Consider the following 19,251-nt stretch of genomic DNA (forward strand, 5'->3'; position numbering starts at 1 on the left):
CTGTGCGTCGCTACCCGGCGGCTGGAGCATAGACTCTTTAAAAAAAGAAGCGTGGGATGTGACTTTCTGTTGCGTGGAGCGTGCGCTTCCTGGTTCGTTCTGACGTTCAGAAAACGTGAGAGGCTCCTTGGACCCCATGGAAACAAGCGTCGTAACTGGAGAGTATCAGCCGTGGGGGAGCTTCTCAGAGCGGCAGGCTTTATTAGGCCCCAGTCCACGCCCCATAAATCGTGGCCACCTGCCTCACACCTGGCAAGGGCAGGTGCAGATGTAGGTGGAAAGGAGCAATGGGAGTTTGAAGGTGATGGCGGAGGAAGGAAGGAAACTTAGGTGTCGATTTGATTCTGGCTATAGTTCGACCACATGCACAGCTTCTTTGGAAACAGCGTATTTGGCCAACTCTGCATTTCACCTTCCAAATACTGCGCCGCAAACGACTGGTTGGAGCCCTGCCTACAAAGAGAACCACCGTGTTCCCCATAAACAGTTTCCGATAGGGCTTTGTTTTCTTAGCTGTAGTTACTATGCAGCTATGTTTTTACCAAACAAAAAAATCCAAATAAGAACCAAGCTACACTGAGAAAAATGATAATAAAGTGTAGCATTTTAAAAATCAAGAAATCCAATAGCTTACTATTTCCCTGTGCTGTTAAATAAAATTGGAGGAACTCCAGTAAATGATGAGGGTGGGGTGAGATTGCAGTGCCATTAATGCACTCCTAACACCAGGGGTTGAATGCTTGAAATAAGGAGTGGTGTGCTACATACCCAAAAATGTTCCTAAAATAAGCACCCAGTAAGAAGACCCATAACAAAAGCTGATGCTGGTAAAAATTAATGAAGGAAATGAGCACACTGAAAAAGCCATTCATCTGTGGGTCTTATCCATTGCCTTTCTTCATTGCTAATATAAAAGTAAGGCCTTTGATTGGTAAATTCTCCTGTTGCATTCCAGAAGATTATTAATTCCATACCTGAATATTAACTCCCTTCCTTTTTTGGAGCTAACTTTCACAACCATATTAATAGTTATTAACTGGAACTGCTGAACCTTGTTAGGTTCAACTTACATTTCCCAACCCACTTGTAAAATGCAATGTCTCTCACCACCTTACTGTTCTCAAAAAATATAAACATAGGAAATAGCTCAATGTGTTTCATGTGTACCCTTGGCATCATAGAGAAAAGTGTGGAAACAAGACTTATTTCCTGAGTTGGACCGCCACTCCTTTAAATGAATATTGCCAAGTACAGAACTGACTAGCATGGCAAGGAACAGAAATTATGTACTGGTCCTTAGAATGTGCTATGCAACCAGTTTTGTGGTTATACAGCAGTACTACTGGCACACAAAAGACACAAAGCCCTGAAATAAGATTTGTAAAATAGCTGATAAATAGAAAGCCTGGGCAATTGCCATGGCATGACCTATAATTAAGATGGCCATAGTTACTGATATTAACTACAGATTTGGGGCCATAGTAATACTAATACTGACCCATTAGCATTAGTCTGCCAAAAATCAAAAAGCCGCTTAACAAAATGTAGTGAGGGTTCCAGTTACTCCTTTTTATCCCCCTTGATTTCTATGGGCAGCTCTCACTTCTATTACTGGGAACATTTAAAAATATATTCTGAGTGTGAACTGGGACATGGCCTATCCAGACAATGAGGTGGCTCTTTCTACTTTTTAAATTAAGTTTTTATTTCTCTGGCCCCCTTTTGCAGCCACTCCTTTCCATTCCCCACTGATCTGGTTTTCATGTGGTGTTTTTTTTGGCTGTCAACATTTTGTGAGCAGCTCATACTGGACTGGATAGCTCAGTTGGTTAGTGTGACGCTGATACTGCCAAGGTTGCAGTATGGGACAGCTGCATATCCCTGCATCACAGGGGGCTGGACTAGATGACCCTCAGGTCCCTTACAACTCTACGATTCTAAGACTAAGCAGTACTATTACTATGGCCAAGTAGAATGAACATTGGCCTTAAAGTCAATATTATATATGTATTTTTAAATTAGCCAGTCAATGTATTATTTAAAAAAATGATGTGTTGTGTTTTTAACACTGCACACTGCCATGACATTTCATGATATGCAGAATAGAAATACTTTTATAATTATCCTTCTGATTGGTTTGTGGCAATATCTACCTTTTACAAATAGTCATACCTCGGGTTACAGACGCTTCAGGTTGTGCATTTTCAGATTGAGCACCATGCCAAACCCGGAAGTACTGGAATGGGTTACTTCCGGGTTTTGGCGCTCATGCATGTGCATAGGCACAAAATCGCGCTTTGCGCATGCGCAGAAGTGCCGAATCGTGACCCGCGCGTGCGCAGACGCGGCACATTGCGAATGTGCCTCCCGCACGGATCACATTCGCAACCTGAGCGTCCACTGTACTATATCTGTGCTGGGCTGAATGTGCACCTATGTATTAGTTTTGCCCTCTTCTAAATAAGTTTGTATTTTTTAAAGGATTTTTTATTGGTTTTCATAACCATATACCAAAACTTGACAGAAAAAACCTCCAACAAATTCCCTCCCTCTCTTTCTCACCAGCAAGTCGGTAAGTATTATTGTCTTTATTCTGGGTCTTCTTTTGGTATTTTGTCAGCAGTACAAAATATGCCTGTTTGTATATTTTTAAGATGTAGAATTAGATGTAGGTTTTCTCAACGAAGTTGTCATTTTTGCCACAAAATATGCAATTAAGAAAAACATCTTCAGATTTATTTTATTAACAAAGTTTTTTTCTTTTCTTTTACAGTGTTTTCAAGAAAATGCAGAAGTCTTCTTTTTCTGCTTTGGCAACTTCTGTGCAGAACACATCATCTGGCAGGGATACCAGTTTTTCTAAGGAGATATAATTGGGCTGTTTTGGATCATATTGTGCTCTTCCAATGAATTTAAGAAACATGTGTCTTTCTTTGATTCGCAGCAGCTTTGAATTAAAAACCTGAAATGAAAACAAGATCAATGCTAATCACGGAAATTGCCAAGACTGCCCTCCTATGTACACTTACTTGCTAGTAAGACATACTGAAAACAGTAGGAGTAACCTGTTAGCTCAAACCTGCCCACATTTACTATGTGGCATTTAAGGCTAACAATCATATCTGCAAATTGATGCCATTCTACAATATATTAACCTAGGCCTTTCCATCACACAGTTTGTAGACTACAGAACTTTCCCAGTACAGCTCCCAGTTTTCAAACTTCTTCCTATGACTGCAGTTGACTAGGTAGCATCCAAGAGTCTCACCTGAGGAAAATGAACCATCACGCTGTGGGGAATGCCCATGACGTTGTGCACGTAGTCAAAGATCTCCGTTAGCTTCCTTTTGCTTATACCTAAATTCTTGGGGATTCTGTGTGCAATATGCCGAATTTCATTCTTACTAAAACCAAGTTCCAGCTCATACACCTGAAAAAGAGTGATTGTGATGAAGTCGGCTAATGTAGCTTAAAACACACCGGGAAAGAGGGAAATATGTTGATAAGTGATGAGACACAGGAGAGAGACTTCTTTTTATTGTATTGTAGGTTGAAAACTTGCTGTCAGAGCTGCTCGAAGATCCTAGCTCACAGAGGATCACGCTAGCCAGCGATCATTAAGTAAAAGTCTTTATTGAGTTACAGTTTCCATTCTCAAGCTGCTGCGTGCAACTCTACGTCTAGTAGCTAGATCGGCGAAGCTCCGTCTGATTCTCCGCCCCTTGTGCACCAACTTAATATCCTAGCCCTGCTCCACCTTTTCCGCCTGACTGTTCTCCTCTGGGTCCCTCTGCCCCCCGGGGTTTCTTCCTTCCGGGATTCTTCTGACGCTGACCCGGACCCTCCTGCCTCCTTGCGCCGGGCTTTAGGACCTGGCTCCCTTTCCGGGCTGCTTACTGCGCCGCCTTCCTCTGCATTTGAACTTGGCGCGCGCGCCCAACCTTCCACTTTCCGCTTAACCGTTTCTTCGCTCCCCGATGGAGGTGTGGCCACTCCTGACTCATGCCCTCCCTCCTGTGGTGAGCTGCCAGCGCTTGCCCCCTGGCTCCCTTCCTCCTCCCTGCTCCCTAGCGGTGACGCTGGTCCCGATTTCCAACTGCTCTCCTCTGAGTCCCCTCTGGCTCTATCTTCCTGGGGTGCCCCCCTAAACTCCCCCCTTGCCCTGGCCACTGGTGCTCCTTTCTGTGAATCCTCTGATTCACTGGAAAGACTCGGAGATCTCGGGTCGTCGTCATCACTCATCTTTTCTTCTGCCTCCTCCCCTTCGCTCTCTGTTTCCTCCCTTGCCCTTGCCTCTGCTCCTAAACCCCTGACACTTGCAATAAAATTTCAGGTAAAAAAAAAGGAGAGGCACTTCTGTAGCAACCTGGAAGCTGCCCAGGCAGCTTATAAAAGAAGAAGCAGCACAAGCACGAAGCCCCCATCACATTTGTGCAAACTTGCCAGGCATGAAGTATTGTCCATAGTCTCATACTTACGAGGCCACCACAATTCTTTTCCATAAAGCCTGAAGTCCTCTCTTGTACTAGAGGAACACGCATAACTACTAAATTATATTGGAAGTCTAAAATTGCCATTTTTACTCACGAAAAAGTTCTAATGATCCATGCTTGTGCCTAAGTCTTTAAAATGCCATTTTGTCATTTGTCCCTTCAAAAACCCGAATAAAATGGCACAAGGAGTTTTGGGGGATACTTTGATGACCCTTAGGATCTCATGTCACATACGGTGAAGGAGTATCGCTGAGCTGACTCATGCCTCCTCATTCCACTGATTGATGCTTTCCGTCATCAAGAGACACCCTAACTGAATCAGAGTTCCAGTGTTGAGCAAAGGAACCAGCGGCAACCCTTCTCTCGGATTCCAGCATCCACTTTGATAACGTTTTTAAGTAGCAGATTATAAGACCAAGTTATTATTCACGCTACATTTTGCTACCTGACAAGTGTTAAGTAGTCCTGCCGTCTGCGCAACCCTATTTAGGCTGCTGTACTTCTTATATTTCCTGTTACATCTCTTAAAGCTTTTCTAAGAGCTTAAATGGCTAACTACTCTTAAGATACTATCCTAACTTACCTTCAGATTTTCTTTAATAGGCTCAAGACTGCCAGTCAGTAACCTTGGAAGACGAGTTACTACATCTCTGGTCTGTATTTTAAATACAAGGAAGGAAAAAATAATAGTAAGTAAAGTAATGTGTATTAGATAATATCTGCTTAAGATAAAATCAATCTGTATTTGCATTTCTTTACCAGACATTTTTTAAACAGCACTGTATTATTCTATTTGAAAAGGTGTACATTTTCCACTGGGTGAGCAAAAGGCCCTCAATATGTGGCATTTTTCCTGCACAGGGGTATTTTCCCTGCACATGTGGCATTTCCCCTGCACAATAATGTGTGAAGAGACTTATTTATTCTAACATGATTACAGTCAAACTTCTACTTACGTCCACCTCCGCTTGCGTTCATTTTGCCCAACGTCCGTGGCAAACCCGGAAGTATCCGGTGGGGTTGCCACCATTCGCGCATGTGCATGAGCGGCGATCGCCGTTCACACGTGTGCAGAAGTGGGCAATCGCCACCCGCACCTGTACACCATGGCGCCTCTCCCAGCAACCCGTTTCGACCTCTGGACGGACCTCCGGAATGGATTATGGTCGCAGGTAGAGGTTCCACTGTACATGCAATCTTGGGCAGGTCACTATTGGAGCAATGCTATGCACCTCTCCGCTGAAGTAAGCCCCACTCTTCAATAGGACATACTCCTGGGTGTGTACAGTATTTCAGCCTGTGTCTCAGGATCAATGAATATAGGAATATCTTTCCTTCATGTATATACTGTAGGGTACTGCATGCATCAGGGGTCGCAAAGTGCCCACTTCACAGCCAGAGGGAGCAGAAGATAAGCCCTGCAGTGCTTGGTAGAAGTCTTTCTTTTTTTTGCTTTGTTTCATGGTCTCTGACCAAGGATAAACTGAAAGATCACCCAAACCAGTGATGCCACTAATTAATGGAAGCCCAAATTAAGGAACAGATCCAGCCTGGGTGACTCTTTACACAGAGTTTCACCTTTCATGCTGCCTGGAAAAATGTATCCTGAGGATCCAGCCACCACAGGGAAAGGCTTGAGTGGGGTGGAAGGAGTGCTGGTGTGTTCAGACAGCTTCCCTAAGGCTGGCTCCACTCGCCTAAAAGCCTCAGCTCTGTAAGCAGAAACTCCAAAGCTATTTTCTGGAGTTCTGTTTGGGATTGTATGGTTTTTGGCTCTGCCCAGTCTTGGGTTGCTGTTGACCGCCTTCCACTGTTTGCGTTGTGGGTGGGGTATGGCAGCTTTAGGGAACATCAGGCTTAACTCCTCTTTAACTAGCCACAGAAGATCCTAGCACCCTCTCAACATTCTGGGGTCCTGGGGCTACTTTTAAGATACGTTCTACCACAGGCCAGCCACATACGCTGCACCCATGATAAGCGTGTGTATTTGATAAAACAATTTCAAAAAGGCTTTCGTAGGACAAGTTCTCAACATATTGTGTAGCTCAGGCATGGCCAAACTTGGCCCTCCAGATTTTTTGGGACTACAACTCCCATCATCCCTCGCTAACAGGACCAGTGGTCAGGGATGATAGGAACTGTAGTCCCAAAACATCTGGAGGGCCAAGTTTGGCCATGCCTGGTGTAGCTGAACCTCCATTCTGTGATCATGTTGACTGAAATTCCAAGTCAATTATTTATCTGTAAGCATAGGCATTATTCCATGTAAAATTAGTATTTCAGGATAACTAGCAATGAAATTGTAATGGGTGTTCCTCAAACATCTGGATGAACTAGTTTGAACTGTCCACACAAGGTTGTATACTTTATATATGGTTCTAAGAAGATAATAGTATTTTAGAAGCAGTATTTTAGGTCCCTGTAATGCGAGAGATATTAGCTACCTGCTTGTGGAGTTTGTTTAGTTATTTTAACAATAGGCCCTCTCCCCCAATCACCACGACCCAAGTGAAAACAGAAGGCACCTTTTGTGAATTGAGTCCAAGTTCTTTTTGGAAGAAACCCAGCCTATTATCCAGTCTTTCCACAGAAAAGAGGAGTAAATATGGAGCCCCTGAGACCATCTGTGCAATTGCTTCCTTGCTGAATTTTTTTGATGTTAGATAAGCTACCCTGGAAGAGAGAAAGATCCAAATTAAAATGAGGGAAATAAGAAAGGCCATCATTTATCCAGCTCTGCCAGTTCCTCAGCAGTATGTTTCAAAATGACGGATGTTTTAATAATATTAACAAGCAAAGCTGCCAAGAAGAAGGGTGGAAAAGTCTGCAGGTATGACAAAAGCAAAACACCATGATTTCCAATTAATGTCAAAGAAAATAAACACTCTTGGTGCAAAATATTTTACGCCTGGATTAATTTAATGATTTCCAGCTGTATTTAAACAAAAATTATGTCAATACCAGCCCATGATCTTATTATCCAAAATGGCTTGCACTGAAAGAAATGTCCACTTTCACAATCAAAACTGGCAATTTAATGAAGGTGATCTGATGAACTAAAGGGCATCTTTAGAAGAAGAAAAAAGTAACCACAGGAACAATCCTAAACATCTACATCCTACACTGACATACAGGTGAAGGAGGGAAGCAAATCAGGTTAGATGCCACGACTGTCAATGCTGCCTGCTAAAGACTAGACCCTTAAAGGCTATGATATGCCTATTTAATCAGAGGGATATAATCCTAGGTTCCCTACCACAGTATACTCCTCTTAGCCGTGTCTTTTTGTTTCCACTGAGAAGGTGAAGGGAGCTGCATGGAACTAGTTGTACGTTGTGAAATTCTCCCTGTAACCAGGGAGAAGGGGAGCCACAGAGGCAAGATAATGTGAGCTCAGTGGCAGAACATCTGCCTTGAACACAGAAGGTCCCAATTTCAACCCCTAGTACATCCAGGTCAAGCTGGGAGAGACTGCCTATCTGAAACCCTGGAGAGCTGCTGCCGTTCAGTACTGATAATACTGAGAGCAAGATGGATAAATGGTCTGGCTCAGTTATAAGGCAGCTTCCTATGACTTGTTGCCTCCGACCAGCAGGGGGTAACCTTTTGCAGCCCAAGGGCCACATTGCCTTATGGGAAACCTTCTGCAGGCTGTGTATCAGTGGTGGGCAAGGCCAGAGGCAAAAAGTGGATGCAGCAATCCATGCAACTCTTCCTTGTCTATAGTACGGTACATGATAGCTCAGTTGGTAGAGCATGAAACTCTTAATCTCAGGGCTGTGGGTTCAAGCCCCATGTTGGGCAAATGATTCCTGCATTGCAGGGGGTTGGAATAGACGACCCTTGTGGTCTTTACAATTCTAGCATTCTATGGTTATATAGTAGGCTACTTTCCAGTGATCTAAAAATCAGTGGTTTGCATTTACAACTGATGCCTCTTCATTCAGGCAAGCAAGAAATATTCCCCAGTTCAAAGACACATTCCACGCAGGGCAAAATCACTCCATGAAGAGCAGAAACAGTGAGAAATGTGTCCTATGGAGAGTCCTGAGGGCCACAACCAGCCCCTAGGCCTGAGGCACGCCCCCCCCCCCCGCCTCAGACCATCTTAACGTTATACTCAGATTGTGAGCCCCTTTATGGACAGAGACAGAAATATTGACGAAATGTATATTAGGTACCCTTACCCCATGGAATAGCGGGATACAAACCAAATCAAATATAGTAACACCTATTAATTTAAGGAGGGACACGGGTGGCGCTGTGGGTAAAACCTCAGCGCTTGGACTTGCCGATCGTATGGTTGGCGGTTCGAATCCCCGCGGCGGGGTGAGCTCCCGTCGTTCGGTCCCAGCTCCTGCCCACCTAGCAGTTCAAAAGCACTCTTAAGTGCAAGTAGATAAATAGGTATTGCTTTATAGCGGGAAGGTAAACGGCGTTTCCGTGTGCTGCGCTGGAGCAGGCTCGCCAGAGCTGCTTCGTCACGCTGACCACGTGACCCGGAAGTGTCTCCGGACAGCGCTGGCCCCCGGCCTCTTAAGCGAGATGGGCGCACAACCCCAGAGTCGGACACGACTGGCCCGTATGGGCAGGGGTACCTTTACCTATTAATTTAAGGGGTTTATTTCAGATAGGACAGAGCTGCATATTTAAGAAATTTATACCCTGCTTTTCTCCGTATGTCTCAAAGCAGCTTACAAAAGACGCAGTACAGAATAAAGCATACGTCATTGGTGGCTCAGTCACAAGACTAGGAAGCCTGTGCACATCTAACTAGGAGCATAGTGTCTAGAGACATACATTGAGTTAGGCAATGCTAAACAAATTATTTTCAGTGTAGTCTACCAGCTGTTGCTTCAGCCCAGGTTTACAAAATACCACATCCTGCTTCTATTGCATCAGCTTATGCTGCCGCTACAGGAAGATACAAAACATTTGCTACTACTGCATCTACTTATCTAAAATGCTATCTGAGTTTAGGCAAACATCATTTAGGGTCTGTTATCACAGGAGCAAGAAAGGCCCCTTTCAAAATCCTGGCAGGATGGCTGTTGCCAGTCCATGAAGACAATACTGAGGTAGATGGACCATTGGTATGAGCTGGTATAAGGCAGATTCCTCTGATCCTAATTTTAACTATTAATTTGGTAGGTAACAGACGTGAACACATTTTGCAGCAGCATCAGTACAACTGCACACTAGATTTTAAACATGCTCAGATGCCCCAAATGTCTAAGCCCAGCCAATTTTGAATCCTTTTTTTCCTGTTAATTGCATTCTATGTTCTGGAGAGGCATGCATGAACTACAACAAAACAGAGCATTGTGGAGTGCTCCTCTTCAGGGTTCCACCCACCATTGTCTTCTTTTGAGATATTCCATTATATTCCCCTGACTCCTCTCCCTTCAACAGTCACCTAACATTTCATGGCCACTAAGTAGAGTAGACTCATTCCTTAGTAGGGCCTTTTCAGGGTTTCCCACCCCCGTTTTTCCCCACCCTTGAATAATTTTTGTTCTTCTGCAGATCTTGGGGTTCACCCAAGCCTGTAAACACTTCTGTCATGCACAGGCATGGTACCCTTTAGGCTACATAAAGATGCACACTTGAAAAATGTTTCATGATTAGTGTACATATTTATGAAGAGATCGTATTGATGCCTCATTCTTAAGAGCCATCATTTCACTGCCCCAGACTGTCTGTGCAAGTTATTGTGTGAGGCCTATGCTGGGTCAATATAATTACTCAACCTGTCTGGTACATAAAGCTTTTTATTGCTCAGCTTTGCATTCGCTCTCTGAAGCGGATACTGGCAATTGCAAAAACAACACTTTCACTTTAGACAAATAGATCTATGCTCCTGTTCATTCTGTTTTAACTGCATTATGTTTAGGATGAAGGTTCTGTGGTCTAAATCACAGAGCCTAGGGCTTCCTGATCAGAAGGTTGGCAGTTTGAATCCCTGCGATGGGATGAGCTCCCGTTGCTTGGTCCCAGCTCCTGCCAACCTAGCAGTTCAAAAGCATGTCAAAGTGCAAGTAGATAAATAGTTACTACTCCAGCGGGAAGCTAAATGGCGTTTCCGTGTGCTGCTCTAGTTTGCCAGAAGCGGCTTATTCATGCTGGCCACATGACCCAGAAGCTGTCTGCGGACAAACGCCAGCTCCCTCGGCCTGTAAAGCGAGATGAGCGCCACAACCCCAGAGTTGTCCACAACTGGACTTAACGGTCAGGGGTCCCTTTACCTTTATCTATGTTTAGGATGCACTGCCTTAATAGGATGAACTTAATAGGATGAATAGGATGTTTATCAGACTGAGCAGTGTGAGTGTCTTTCAGCCAGAACAGTCAATTAATAACAAGCCTTCAAGAGGAAGGGTGAAACAGGAGAAATGCATTTCTAACCAACTTCCTACTTTCCCCATTTATTTTCTACCACTCCACCCTGCCCAACAGCCTCTGGGAATAATTCCAATGACAAAGAATGTTTGAATTTTAATTCCACTCCCACAACACTATTTTTTGTGTAGCTGCCCCTACACCTAGGTTCATGTTTACGACACAAGATTAATTCTAATCCTCCTTACTTGAGAAAGCTGTCCTTTAGCTTAGCTGGTGTCTACATAAAGCTAAACTGTTCTGACAACTGCCATGTTCAGAAGAATGTCTGGAACAAAATTCTGCAGTTATGATTCTAAATACTTTGCTATTTCTGTTGAAAACAGACCAAGTATCTCCCACGCCCAGCTTCAGAAAATGTCCCAATGAAAGCAAAACCTATGTATGAAAAAGGTTTGCTCATTTTGGGACTCCATTTGGAAATAATCATTTTCAATAATGGAGTCTGACCACCTTCTGGATAGCATAATCAGCATCTGCTGATGCTGAACACTTGAAATTGTAGAATAGGATCACCAACAATCCTTCCCCTACTACAACATTTGAGTGAGAAGGACAGCTTAAGCAGACTGTACAAAATCCCTAAAGCAAAGTAACATATTTCAGGCACACACACACATGAAATATATGAATATTTCAGGCATGTGGATAGATGAGAGAGAACAAGATAACAGATTGATGAATACAGAAGTCATTTTACCTTGTCTTTAGATCTTCCACTTCTTCTCTGAAAATATAGGGATTTCTTGTGATAAATGGCCCAAGCTGCTTATCTTCCAAGCCAACATCCTTGAGAAACAGGATGATGTTTTTTATATCTTTTTCAAAGTCCAACTTGAGAAGTAGCTGGCCTGCAGCTGAACGTTTTTCCACTTTGGACAAATCAACTCCTGTAGCACATTCAAACATAAATTTAGTGGGATGCTTAATGAAAAATTCTGGATTTCTAGTAGTGTAAGAATGTACAAGTTCACGCAAAGCGTCTTTAATGCTTTTTATGGTATGTAGCAATGTTATCTAGTGCTGCCAAAAGGAGCTATGATACAGCAGCTATGTACTACTGAGGATAATGGCAGAATGGACTCAAAGGCTGCCCTCAAGTTTTTACTTACTGGGGTTTTAAAATCTGCAACAAACAATCATATAATTGTGGACTGATTGAATGGGTTGGTTTCACTCTCTAGAACAATTCTCTGTGGCTCTCCATATGTTGTGGGACCATAATTTCCATCATTCTCAACTACTGGCCATGCTGGCTGGAGCTGATGGGATTTGGAGTCCCTGCCTGGAGAGCCATGCATTTCTCATCCCTGCTCCAGATGAAGCCATTCAAAGAAATGCTGTCATAGGCATCTTGCAATTCAACATAGTACTTTTGCAAACCTGAAGCTGCAAATCTTAAGGTCCACGTAGCTAAAATGAAGCCGTTCTAAGCAAGTTCTCATTTTTCACCAATTCCTCACAGTTCACACCGACCTGCTTCCTGCCCTTGAAAAACGTGAAAGATGCTTTTGCAGTGCTTTGCATTTTCCTATCCGCACTATACCCTTCTTGCTTTGTGGTCTATATTTTTGAATACAGGGATAGCCAACATGGTGCTTGGACCGCAACTGCCCAAGAACTATGGTCAGTGATGATGGGAGCTGCAGGTTCAACATCTGAAGGGCACGGCTACCTCTGCTCTATACATTCTGCTGCTATCATGCTGTGCATGCAAAACCATTTTTTGCCCTTTTACTGTATCAAAAGCAAATAATGACTTTGTATGCACAGCATCAGGAAGAGAAGGCTGAAGAGTCTTTAGCATATCTTGAAGAACCTGCCTGGTACAGCTATGCTTACCTAAAAGCACCAGCTTCTGCAGTGTTTCTGAATGATCAACATAATCTTGAAGCGTGAACGATTCAAAAGGAAGTGGTGGCTCAGCCCTGATCTGAAGAGCCTCATCTTCCGAAACTTCCTCAAAAGGGGATGAAGGCAAAGTGTCTTCTAATCCTGAAGGTCATTAAGGAAAAAGAACCATTGAGAAAACAACAGATGTAACATTTTCTCTCTCCCTCTGTGTGCGGCGTTTACCTTCACAGAGGCCAGGGGGAATACAATTCCACTAATTCAGGGAAGGGAAATTTCACAATTTAAATTTAGAACCAGAGTGATCATCAGCTTCTGCTATGCAGAAAAAATGAGCATAAGAACAGAAAATAGACACTGAACTGGGGATGAATTAAGTTAAGTTACTGTCACCTTATTTCATTATTGTGGATGATTCACAAATGTTCACTGATCCTATTGTTCCTGTTTGTCTAACTTTCAACAGCAACTGAGATATTACTGTTCAAAGCAACAGAAGAGTAACAACAGCAGGTGGAGTCCTGGAGGCAGACAATGCATAGTTATTGAGGAGTCCTATCCTATGTATTCCAAACAGGGATGGGTGTATCTGCCATTTTCAATTTCTCTCAGTTTCTCGTTTTCCAATCTTGTTATGTACAATTATGCCTAATTATACACATTTCTGCAAAGGAATGCTGCCTAATATAACATTATTTTCTCTTATATAAACATTTATACACACTTTGCCCTAGAATATGCATTTCTGTACACATTATTTGACAGGAGAACTGCATTTCAAAATTTAGAGAAGGACGGTGTGAGGAAGGACTGTGTTTTGGTTCATGTATTGTTTCAGAAAGTACAAATTAATTTTGTTCACCTAAATGCGAATTGAATCAAATTCCGCCCCCTCCCATCCCTAATCCTAGAAGGGTAGCAGACTATAATTTAAAGGTGAACATTTAGAATGCTGGTGTGCAAGGGACAAAAATCACAGGGACTTCATTGTTCTCTTGTTGTGCTGCCATGACCTAAGCCATAGCTGGCTTAGAATTACATTTCAAACCTGGGCCCATGGTTTGTCTCTCTCCAAACAGGCCATAAGCCATAAACCAGGATTTGGATGGAAAGCTAAGCCAAACCATGGCTTAACTCCCAGCAGTGCAGGAAGAACTGAGCCCTTAAAGAGTTCACTTACAAACAATAATTTGGAAACACAATCCAATAATTCCAACCCTCTTTACAAGCAAGCAAGCAATGCACAAGAAATGAGGTTAAAAATCTAAATTTTAGATATGGTGTTAGGAGGGTCACAACTTTCATTCATATTTTATTCGTTACATACCTTCTTCAAGCAATGCTTCGGTGTACGAACTGGGTATTATTTCAGTTTCTGGTCTGTTAACTAAGGATGAATTATTATCTGGACTCTGATTCAGTTTAGTGCTTGAACTACAGAATCGTACATGGTTATCAAAAAGTACAGTCTTAGAGTTCTTTAACGCTACTTGACATAAGCATCTATAAGGACAAAACAATGGTAATCCGGATTGTTGAAGAGGAAGTGTCCATGTTTTGACAGCTTGTTTTCTTAGCTGTTTTGCACTATTCACAATACTGTTTTTCTTTAGCAAGGGGCAACATCTGGATATCTGTCGAGTCACTGAAGCCATCTTAGTCAATATTCTGTCAAAATTGAGAAAGAAAATGGTCAAGGAAACATTCAAACCAATTTTGTATGCATAAAAGTTTACACAGGAACAATTAATGAATTCAATTAATATTTAAGCAGAACTGAAGTGCATTCAGTACCAAAAGTATTATTTTACTATGTCTACCATATAGCAAAGGTCTAAAGCATCCATCCCCAAACTGCTGCCCTCCAGATGTTGGACTACGAGTTCCATCATCCCTAAGCATTAGTCATACCGCCTGTGACTGATGGGAGATGTAGTCTAAAACATCTGCAGCATATCAAGCTAGAGAAAGCTGATATAAAACAATATAATATTACCGTCATGCTGCATAAGTGTAGAGTAGCAATACTTTCTTGAAGATGTTTTTGGAATACTCCAACAATCTCTGAGTCCTACACAGCAGCAGGGGTCCCACTGCCAATTCTAGAGCTTCCTGGCTGCGCGACTCCCATCTTCTTGCTGTCACTACCCATTTCCCTGTCCTTTCTCAGCAACAATAGGAAGGAAAAGGAATAGCAACAGCAATCTCCACTCACTCGCCCTCCATTCCTCTGGGTGGTGATGCAGATAAGCTCCAGAGCGGGTAGGAGGCAGCGGCAAGCAAACGGATACTGGCAGGAGGACATGGATCTATTCAAGAAAAAGTGCCCACTGAGGACATGTGTACCTTTAGAATTTGCCCAAACCTCCCCGCACAGAACCCCTGGAACACTGCTATACCACAGAACATAAAACAGAAGAAAATGTTAGCTTAAAATACCACCATTTTACATTATTTCAGGTTTGTATATCTCCCCGTGGGGAGTAAGAATTGACTTCAGTAGTCAAGCAAGGACACAGACACACTCTCTCTCTGGCTTGTTTATGTGCCACAAATAAATTATGAACTCTGGTACATTTAGGCTGGCTGGCTAAGATGACTTTCTGCCTGGGGACTGCCAAAAAGAGAAGACTGCTTCCATCATAAGTCCCATCTGCACAGCCCCACTCCACAATCTTGGATTCACAAGTATTGTGAGGGTGGTTAAACTGGCTGGAGAGGACTGGAAAAGTTGCACCAGGATTGTGCTAAGAGCTGCTCCCTGGTATGGTATCAGGGAAGAACATGGAAAATGCTGTCTCAAAAAATCCCTAGATTTGGTTGTGATATTAATTTGAGTGTCTTTTTGTAAACTGCTGTAAGTGACTCTTGGGGTTCCAAAGAGGGGCACAACTAATCTACGTAGATAACTGCTTGCGTCAGAATTGCAGCTTTAACTTCTATGTAAATATGGACAGAATTGAGCTACACATATCCTGTTGTGCTCAATGGCCCTTGCTCTCAAGGCAGTGTGAACAGGATCCCACCTTCATTCTCCCAGCACACGGCTACATAGCCTTATGCAGTTTATCTGGAGAAGGGCCTTAGCTCAATGGTAGAACCTTGCATGCAAAAGGCCCTAATTTCAATCCCTTGCATTCTTCAGGTGGAGCTGGGAGAGTATAGACCAGCTGCTCTCAACCTTGAGTCCCCAGATATTGTTGGGGCTATTATCTCATGCAGATGCCTAGAGACAGATAGGTGGACTGCATGTCCACAGCAGTGACCAAAGGAGAAATGACTGCTGGGAGGAGTGCAGAGAGAAGAAACTCCATGGTGTATTTGAAACCGGATGCCTTCATCTGCCCAAGCTGCAATAAAATACCGTATTTTTCGCCCCATAAGACGCACTTTTTCCCCTCCAAAAATGAAGGGAAAATCTGGGTGCATCTTATGGGGCGAATGCAGGCTTTCGCTGAAGCTTGAAGAGCGAGAGGGGTCGGTGCGCACCGACCCCTCTCGCTCTCCAGGCTTCAGGAAGATATCCGCCGCCCAGGCAGCCCTGTGGGAGGTCCCACAGGGTTGCCTAGGCTGCGGATAGCAGCCTGCTTCTCGGAGCGTCGGGCGCCCTGAAGGCAGAGCGCCCGACGCTTCGGGAACAATTCCGCCGCCCAGGCAGCCCTGTGGGAGGTCCCGCAGGGTTGCCTAAGCTGCGGATAGCAGCCTGCTTCTCGCAGCGTCGAGCGCCCTGAAGGCAGAGCGCCCGACGCTTCGGGAACCATTCCGCCGCCCAGGCAGCCCTGTGGGAGGTCCCACAGGGCTGCCTAGGCTGCGGATAGCAGCCTGCTTCTCGCAGCGTCGAGCGCCCTGAAGGCAGAGCGCCCGACGCTTCGGGAACCATTCCGCCGCCCAGGCAGCCCTGTGGGAGGTCCCACAGGGCTGCCTAGGCTGCGGATAGCAGCCTGCTTCTCGCAGCGTCGAGCGCCCTGAAGGCAGAGCGCCCGACGCTTCGGGAACCATTCCGCAGCCCAGGCAGCCCTGTGGGAGGTCCCACAGGGCTGCCTAGGCTGCGGATAGCAGCCTGCTTCTCGCAGCGTCGAGCGCCCTGAAGGCAGAGCGCCCGACGCTTCGGGAACCATTCCGCAGCCCAGGCAGCCCTGTGGGAGGTCCCACAGGGCTGCCTAGGCTGCGGATAGCAGCCTGCTTCTCGCAGCGTCGAGCGCCCTGAAGGCAGAGCGCCCGACGCTTCGGGAACCATTCCGCCGCCCAGGCAGCCCTGTGGGAGGTCCCACAGGGCTGCCTAGGCTGCGGATAGCAGCCTGCTTCTCGCAGCGTCGAGCGCCCTGAAGGCAGAGCGCCCGACGCTTCGGGAACAATTCCGCCGCCCAGGCAGCCCTGTGGGAGGTCCCACAGGGCTGCCTAGGCTGCGGATAGCAGCCTGCTTCTCGCAGCGTCGGGCGCCCTGAAGGCAGAGCGCCCGACGCTTCGGGAACCATTCCGCAGCCCAGGCAGCCCTGTGGGAGGTCCCACAGGGCTGCCTAGGCTGCGGATAGCAGCCTGCTTCTCGCAGCGTCGAGCGCCCTGAAGGCAGAGCGCCCGACGCTTCGGGAACCATTCCGCAGCCCAGGCAGCCCTGTGGGAGGTCCCGCAGGGTTGCCTAGGCTGCGGATAGCAGCCTGCTTCTCGGAGCGTCGGGCGCCCTGAAGGCAGAGTGCCCGACGCTTCGGGAACAATTCCGCCGCCCAGGCAGCCCTGTGGGAGGACCCGCAGGGATGTCTAGGCTGCGGATAGCAGCCTGCTTCTCGGAGCGTCGGGCGCCCTGAAGGCAGGGTGCGCAAGGCTTGGGGCGGCAGCGGACTGCTTGCGCGCACCTAGAAGCTTGGGGCGTGCTGAGGTCAGCGCGCCCCAAGCTTCTGCATGCCGGCAAGCAGTCCGCTGCCGCCCCAAGCCTCCCGCACCCGGCAGGAGGTCCCGCCGGGTGTGGGAGGCTTGGGGCGGCAGCGGACTGCTTGCGCGCACCTAGAAGCTTGGGGCGTGCTGAGGTCAGCGCGCCCCAAGCTTCTGCATGCCGGCAAGCAGTCCGCTGCCGCCCCAAGCCTCCCGCACCTGGCAGGAGGTCCCGCCGGGTGCGCAAGGCTTGGGGCGGCAGCGGACTGCTTGCCGGCATGCAGAAGCTTGGGGCGCGCTGACCTCAGCACGCCCCAAGCTTCTGGATTAGCGCAGGGGTCCGCTAGCCCTGGGAGAGGCGCCGGCTCTCCCACGCTAGCGGAGACCTTGCCGGCACGCAGAAGCTTGGGGCGCGCTGAGCTCCGCACGCCCCAAGCTCCTGGTGTAGCGCAGCGCACCTGGGGGGGAAATAAAAATTTTTTCCTTCATTTCCCCCCCTAAAATCTAGGTGCGTCTTATGGGCCGGTGCGTCTTATGGGGCGAAAAATACGGTATGTCTCTCCCATATTGGTCTGGCGCTGTACCTCTGGAACTGGTTGACTTTACCCTGATGGCGCACTCTTCCATTATCTCTCAAGACAGCTGGATGCCAACTAAATTTCAACAACAACAATTTTATTATTTATACCCCGTCCATCTGGCTGGGTTTCCCCAGCCATTCTGGGCGGCTTACAGAATATATAAACCATAATAAAGCATCAAACATAAAAAAAACTTCCCAATACAGGGCTGCCTTCAGATGTCTTCTAAAAGCTGTATGATATGATAGCTCAGTTGACAGATCATGAGACTTAGTCTCAGGGTCGTGGGTTCGACTCTCAGGCTAGGAGAAACATTCCTGCATGGGGGGGTGGATATATGTGTGGACAAGATGACCCTCAAGGTCCCTTCCAGCTCTGCAATTCCTTGATACCATTCCCATCATCCCTGACTCCTAGGTCCTGCTTGCTAGGGGATTATAGGAGTTGTAGCCCAACCACCTCTGGGAACCCAAAGTTGAGAAAGGCTGATGTAGACAATACTGAGCTAAATGGACCCAGCAGCCTGACTCTATATAGGGCAGGTTCCCACGTTTCTAGTTGCAAACCCCGCTGAACCCAGAGACCGGGCTTTACTTCCGAGCGAAGCATGCAAACTGATTGGGGCTGAGAACCGAATCGAGATGAACCGAATCAAGAGGCCCTTCGGGGACGCAACAATAGAAGCCGCCGTTCCAAAGGGGATCCCTGGAGGGGAAGATGAACTCGGACCGGCGCTGAGTCCGCAGGGTCCAGCCCCTCGCCCTCCCCGAGGCCCGGCTCTGACAAAGCCTTCTCCGTATCGAGACCTAAGCGAGGCGTTTACCTGGCGTCCCGCCGGCGCCGGGTTGTCCCTGTCAGGAAAGTCCCCGGCTCGCCTCAGCCATGCAGGCCCTCGCCTGCCCCGGACTCGCTGCGGCGGTCGCGCTTCCCGCTCGGGCGAAGGCCTCTGACGCGCGGGAAGGAGGCGAGGCTCCCCAGCCGGCTCCTCCCCGCGGCCTGCGGCGGCCCAGCAAGGCCCGTCCCTCCGTCGCGCCTCCTCTCCCCCCGCGTCCCCTCCTGGG

At 46.4% G+C, this 19,251-nt stretch overlaps 1 protein-coding gene and 1 long non-coding RNA gene across 3 annotated transcripts; one reads left to right on the forward strand and one right to left on the reverse strand.

Moving 5' to 3' along the window:
* Nucleotides 1–7: 7 nt before the first annotated feature.
* Nucleotides 8–2,977, forward strand: LOC308593131. The gene is made up of 2 exons (XR_014010764.1): nucleotides 8–301; nucleotides 2,774–2,977. It is a non-coding gene; the product is annotated as an uncharacterized lncRNA (long non-coding RNA).
* Nucleotides 2,715–19,151, reverse strand: MTERF3 (mitochondrial transcription termination factor 3). 2 transcript variants are annotated; one of them, XM_081204855.1, is made up of 8 exons: nucleotides 19,014–19,151; nucleotides 14,071–14,411; nucleotides 12,735–12,887; nucleotides 11,593–11,782; nucleotides 7,019–7,166; nucleotides 5,077–5,148; nucleotides 3,269–3,430; nucleotides 2,715–2,962 (listed from the first exon to the last, which is right to left on the reverse strand). In XM_081204855.1, the coding sequence occupies exons 2-8, from the start codon at nucleotides 14,396–14,398 to the stop codon at nucleotides 2,768–2,770; spliced, it is 1,248 nt and encodes a 415-aa protein (XP_081060981.1). In that variant the 5' UTR covers nucleotides 14,399–14,411; nucleotides 19,014–19,151; the 3' UTR covers nucleotides 2,715–2,767. The 2 variants fall into 2 exon arrangements, with proteins under 2 accessions (XP_081060981.1, XP_081060980.1); XM_081204854.1 differs by lacking the exon at nucleotides 19,014–19,151 and adding an exon at nucleotides 14,963–15,363.
* Nucleotides 19,152–19,251: the final 100 nt, after the last annotated feature.

The sequence above is a fragment of the Podarcis bocagei genome, assembly GCF_964188305.1.
Source record: "Podarcis bocagei genome assembly, chromosome: 8".
NCBI lineage: Eukaryota > Metazoa > Chordata > Lepidosauria > Squamata > Lacertidae > Podarcis > Podarcis bocagei.